At 36.9% G+C, this 4,301-nt stretch overlaps 1 protein-coding gene across 1 annotated transcript in view; it reads left to right on the top strand.

The window, feature by feature from the left end:
* LOC138051813 (dolichyl-diphosphooligosaccharide--protein glycosyltransferase 48 kDa subunit-like) overlaps positions 1-3,981 on the top strand; it is a 21,698-nt gene extending 17,717 nt beyond the window's left edge. Inside the window, exons 10-12 of the mRNA XM_068898091.1 lie at positions 1,567-1,690; positions 1,816-1,922; positions 3,717-3,981. Of these exons, the coding sequence (XP_068754192.1) occupies positions 1,567-1,690; positions 1,816-1,922; positions 3,717-3,872 (387 nt within the window). The 3' untranslated portion in view covers positions 3,873-3,981. The remainder of the gene's footprint in view (positions 1-1,566; positions 1,691-1,815; positions 1,923-3,716) is intronic.
* Positions 3,982-4,301: the final 320 nt, after the last annotated feature.

The following is a 4,301-nucleotide window of genomic DNA, read 5'->3' as shown; positions in this document are numbered from 1 at the left end:
TTAGTCATAGAGTGTAAGTGTACATTCGGAAACACTACTTTAATTTTGCTGATTGGTAAACATGTAGATTATATCAGCTAGTCTATGTCTGTTGATTTCACTGATAGCCTCTTTCTTATCTCGTAATTTATTCATGCAATTTTTCGCTCCACTTTTCTTTTCAAAAATTATATCTGTATGAACAGTAAAGAAGCGGAAGCCGCCTGCGTGAGAGGGAAAACAAAGTTGAAAAGCCTTTTTAAATCCTCATGTCATTTAACAGCCGCACAGGAAAATAACTGGGTGAAACATGTAAATATACAGGTCTGTTGGAAGCGTGCTTGAATTTCAACAAATGAGCCCCAAAACCAGCAAGAATTTGTGACGCTGATGAATAATAAAGCAGTTTCTATTTCCAAAGCAATGGAATTACCAGGTGATAAATAACCTCGTCTGGGAGAGTGAATTTTTGACTTTGCAGAAAGAATGGTCAACCTCAAGAGTTGGACAATTGTGATCTTTGTGTTGAATTCGCACATTAATTTTATTGTCAACTTTTATAACACTTGAAAGAAAAAAAAACTAACAAACAAAATGACAATCCCTTGTTTTGCCGTCATTTTTCCACAGATTTATCCAGTTGTTAGTAATGCGCAAGGTAACTTGACCACAGGCAGCTGTGGAAATCAATGTCACTTTCGATTTTTGTGATTTACTTGTGCGGCCAAACGAACAATAGAAAAATTGAACGTAGCAAAGTTCTCCCAAAAGGTTTTTCGCCAATGGTAAATTTTTATTTCGCGGCACAAAATTTCTTTTTTTTATGTCGCAAATTTTGTTACTGGTGGCAATTTTTTAAATTCTTGATCGACATTTACTTTTGCATCAATAGTTGATTGCATAAAGCAGGCTAACAAAATCTGTTCCATGCTTAGTTTTCGGCCCTATGTTTCTGGACAGGGATTAACTTCAGTGAACCTTCCTTGTGGAAACTGTCATTCGCTCAGAGTACCCGCTAAAATTTGCTGTGAAAAAGAAGTTGAATTAATTTTCATGTCAGCCTGGAAGCCAATGTTTCTCAATTCCCATTAATTTTCTTTAATCTTTCTGGGTTTAGTATTTTACGTATTACGTCCTGGAAAACAAAACACAGCTCAGTTGACAGTTATGGACTTTACTGCACTACCAGGCGTACCCAATGCGTACCTATTTTTGGAGTAACAATCTCATGATGGTCAGCTTTAGAAAGTAATAGCATTCAATGCAAAAACTGATGCACTTTAACTGATAAATTAATTTTGTAGTTGTTTAGGTACATGACTTGTATGAAAAGATTAGCATTATTAGGTTTAAATAGGCAAAAGAGAAGTTGTGCCTAAGAGGACAACCTCTGAAAAATTTGGTGTTAACCAGCAGCTGACAACAAGTTTCCCGCTTGCATGACAGTGTCACTGTACGTATGCATGCATGTGATTTGTATGGTAGTAAAGTTGTACTCAAACCATTCCCAGAACAAAATTTATAGTTTGAAATCTCTATGTTATCCAACTGGGAGAAATTAATTTTTTACATTAATCTTGTCTGCAGGTATACAGTATTAGGATTGAGGAGCTGGTAAATGGAAACTGGGAGTCATTCAACGGAATGGATGTTCAGCTAGAATTTTTCAGGATTGACCCGTTCATCAGAATAACACTCAACAAATCAAATGGTGTGCAATTTTGTTAGTGCATGTAAACTATTTTTTACTCTGCATTATTTTATCATCATGGTCTTTGTTGTGTTGTCATTATCATCATTAATTATTGGCATTTTTGTTTTCTATGTGTATGGCAGATGGTCTCTTTGTGGCAAGGTTCAAGCTCCCTGATGTGTATGGTGTCTTCCAGTTCAAGGTGGAATATAATCGTGTTGGTTTTACTTATCTACATAGCAAAACTCAGGTGATTATAAATCAGTAGTTGTGTGGCTTGAAATTACACATTGATCTATACTGTTTATTTTCTACCCAGGAAAATCACCAAGGAAAACCTTAATCTGCTCATTAAAGGGGCAGAGGACTTCACACTATTTTAGTCAAAATTCAAAACTCTGAGACCAAAAAATAATGCTGTGGTTTTGTTGCCCTGATGCTATTCTTAGTTGCTTGCAGCCAAGGATGGCAGGGATGGAAATGGATTGAAACTTGAAAAAATTGGCTGTTTTTTCCTTTTTTTCAAGTTTGGAGACGTTCTCTGAAAGTCGGCAAAAGTTAAATGCGAATACATGTAGCTCTTTGTGCCATATTTCTTATCATTTCAGTGACTGTCAGGAATGTTATACCTGTGATCTACAGTACTCATTTAGATTTTTTACCCAGTTTTGACCCAACAAAAAAAAAAAATTCCGCAATCTGGCCCTTAAACCTTTTCACTCTCAAGATCTAAAAGTTCATCATCCTGAGGATTTGTGTTATCTCCTACAACAGCTGATAATTGGAATTGTGAGTAGAACTTGCATACTCAGGGGTGTCAATAAATTTGAAAGTAGAAAGCTTATAACTGAAAGTACATGTAGGCAACCATGAAAGTGAGCTTTGCACACTTGACTGAGGACAGAAAAATATTCTTTCTCGGATGGCATGTTGTTTTGCCACCTTAAGTGCGAGACTAGGATCTAATCAGTTAAATGTTCCAAGCAATCCACTGCATTCGTACAAATGATCTGGTGCAAGCAGTTTTGTCATGATTTGTTGTTTAATCTTCGTAAATATTTAATATGCCGTCAATTCAACTCAAAACGGGGAGAAGAATGCTTTAAAAGTAAATTTATTCAATGTTAATTTAACAAGTGTAAGATTTTTCATCCTGACTGGTGGTAAAATGAGACAAATTAAAGTAGCCGGCTGAAGATGGCTAAGTAGCTGCCGGTTTTAGCTGGCTTCCGTCTACCAGCCCATATTGACACCTCTGATACTGTTTCATCCTGGGAGTTAAAGGGTTACACTAACTTTACACAGCAAGGATTAACCCATTGACACTTCAAATGTTGTAGTAGGACACCCCCAGTCTGCGTTAGGCAGACTAAAAACTGTTGTCTAACTCCCACTGGTTCTCTGTTTATGACATGTAATTGTGACAAACAGCAATGCTTGCTTCAGAAGCATTAATTTTGTAAAATTGTCAACAAATTGACCCCAGATTATTCTCACAATTTCTAAATTCCACTCTGAATAAGCATGTTTCAATGTTAATCTTGAGTTAAAGTACTGTATAACTCTCCAGTATCGCTTCCAGTGGTTGTTTGTTCCAGTGTGTCACACTGGTATATATATTTTTGCTTTTCTAAGATTTTGCAGGAAAAACCTGCCACTGTTACATGTATGTATGGACTCTGTTCTGGTCTTGTGCTACATGTACCAGCAGTATGCTTGTATTTTGCTTGTAGCTCAGGTACAATCATCTGACAATAATTATTACATGTCTGATGTGCAGAATGTGTCCACCATAACGACACATGTCACTACTTCATTGTATCTACTGTAGCACCAGAATGCTTTCTGGCATTACAGCAAACACAAGATATCAAGCCACGAGATGCTGCCATGTGACAGATTTCCATCAAAACTAGAGGCCTGGAGTGAGAAATATTCCTAGGAGAGCACAGGATATTTTTGCCCTGAGGGGAATATAAAAATAATAAAATGCCCTGTACATGCTTTCAAGTTCACCCTTTTTGTTTGTTTGTTTGTTTTTCAGGTATCTGTACGTCCTAAGGAGCACACACAATACGAACGTTTTATCCCATCGGCCTATCCTTATTATGCAAGTGCATTTTCTATGATGTTAGGGTTGTTTATTTTCAGTTTAGTGTTCCTGCATCATAGAGATGAAGTAAAGAGCAAAGCCGAATAGCCAGCTTTAAAGCAAGGTGGTCAAAGCCCCGATTTAGCACGTTTATAATTTTTGTATTGGTGCTTTTTTAATGAATTAAAATTAATGTAGCTGTGTTGTTGTCTTTGAACACTTTGTTTTGATTTTATTTTAAAGTTATCACTGGGATTTTTTTTGGAGGGGAGGGGGGTGGCAGGGAATGTCAACAATAGTGGGAAAAAATTGAGCTTTCTTCAAAGTTTCGAACTTTTGAAAAGAGTGTCACTTTTGCAGCTCCAACATTCTTCATTATAATTCATCTCCCCTTAGAGCCTTTCTGAGGTATTTTACAGTACGGTGGATAGCATTGATTCAAGGCATTCTCTGATTGGCTACTCAAAACTCCAAATGCTACTACTACATGTATTCACCTCTGAGCCACTCACATGGGATTTGCCACTTTGCAGCTCG

The sequence above is a fragment of the Montipora capricornis genome, chromosome 6, assembly GCF_036669925.1.
Source record: "Montipora capricornis isolate CH-2021 chromosome 6, ASM3666992v2, whole genome shotgun sequence".
Classification (NCBI taxonomy): Eukaryota; Metazoa; Cnidaria; class Anthozoa; order Scleractinia; family Acroporidae; genus Montipora; species Montipora capricornis.
The sequence above is the reverse complement of the archived record's forward strand: the minus strand, read 5'-3'. Positions and strand labels throughout refer to the sequence as shown.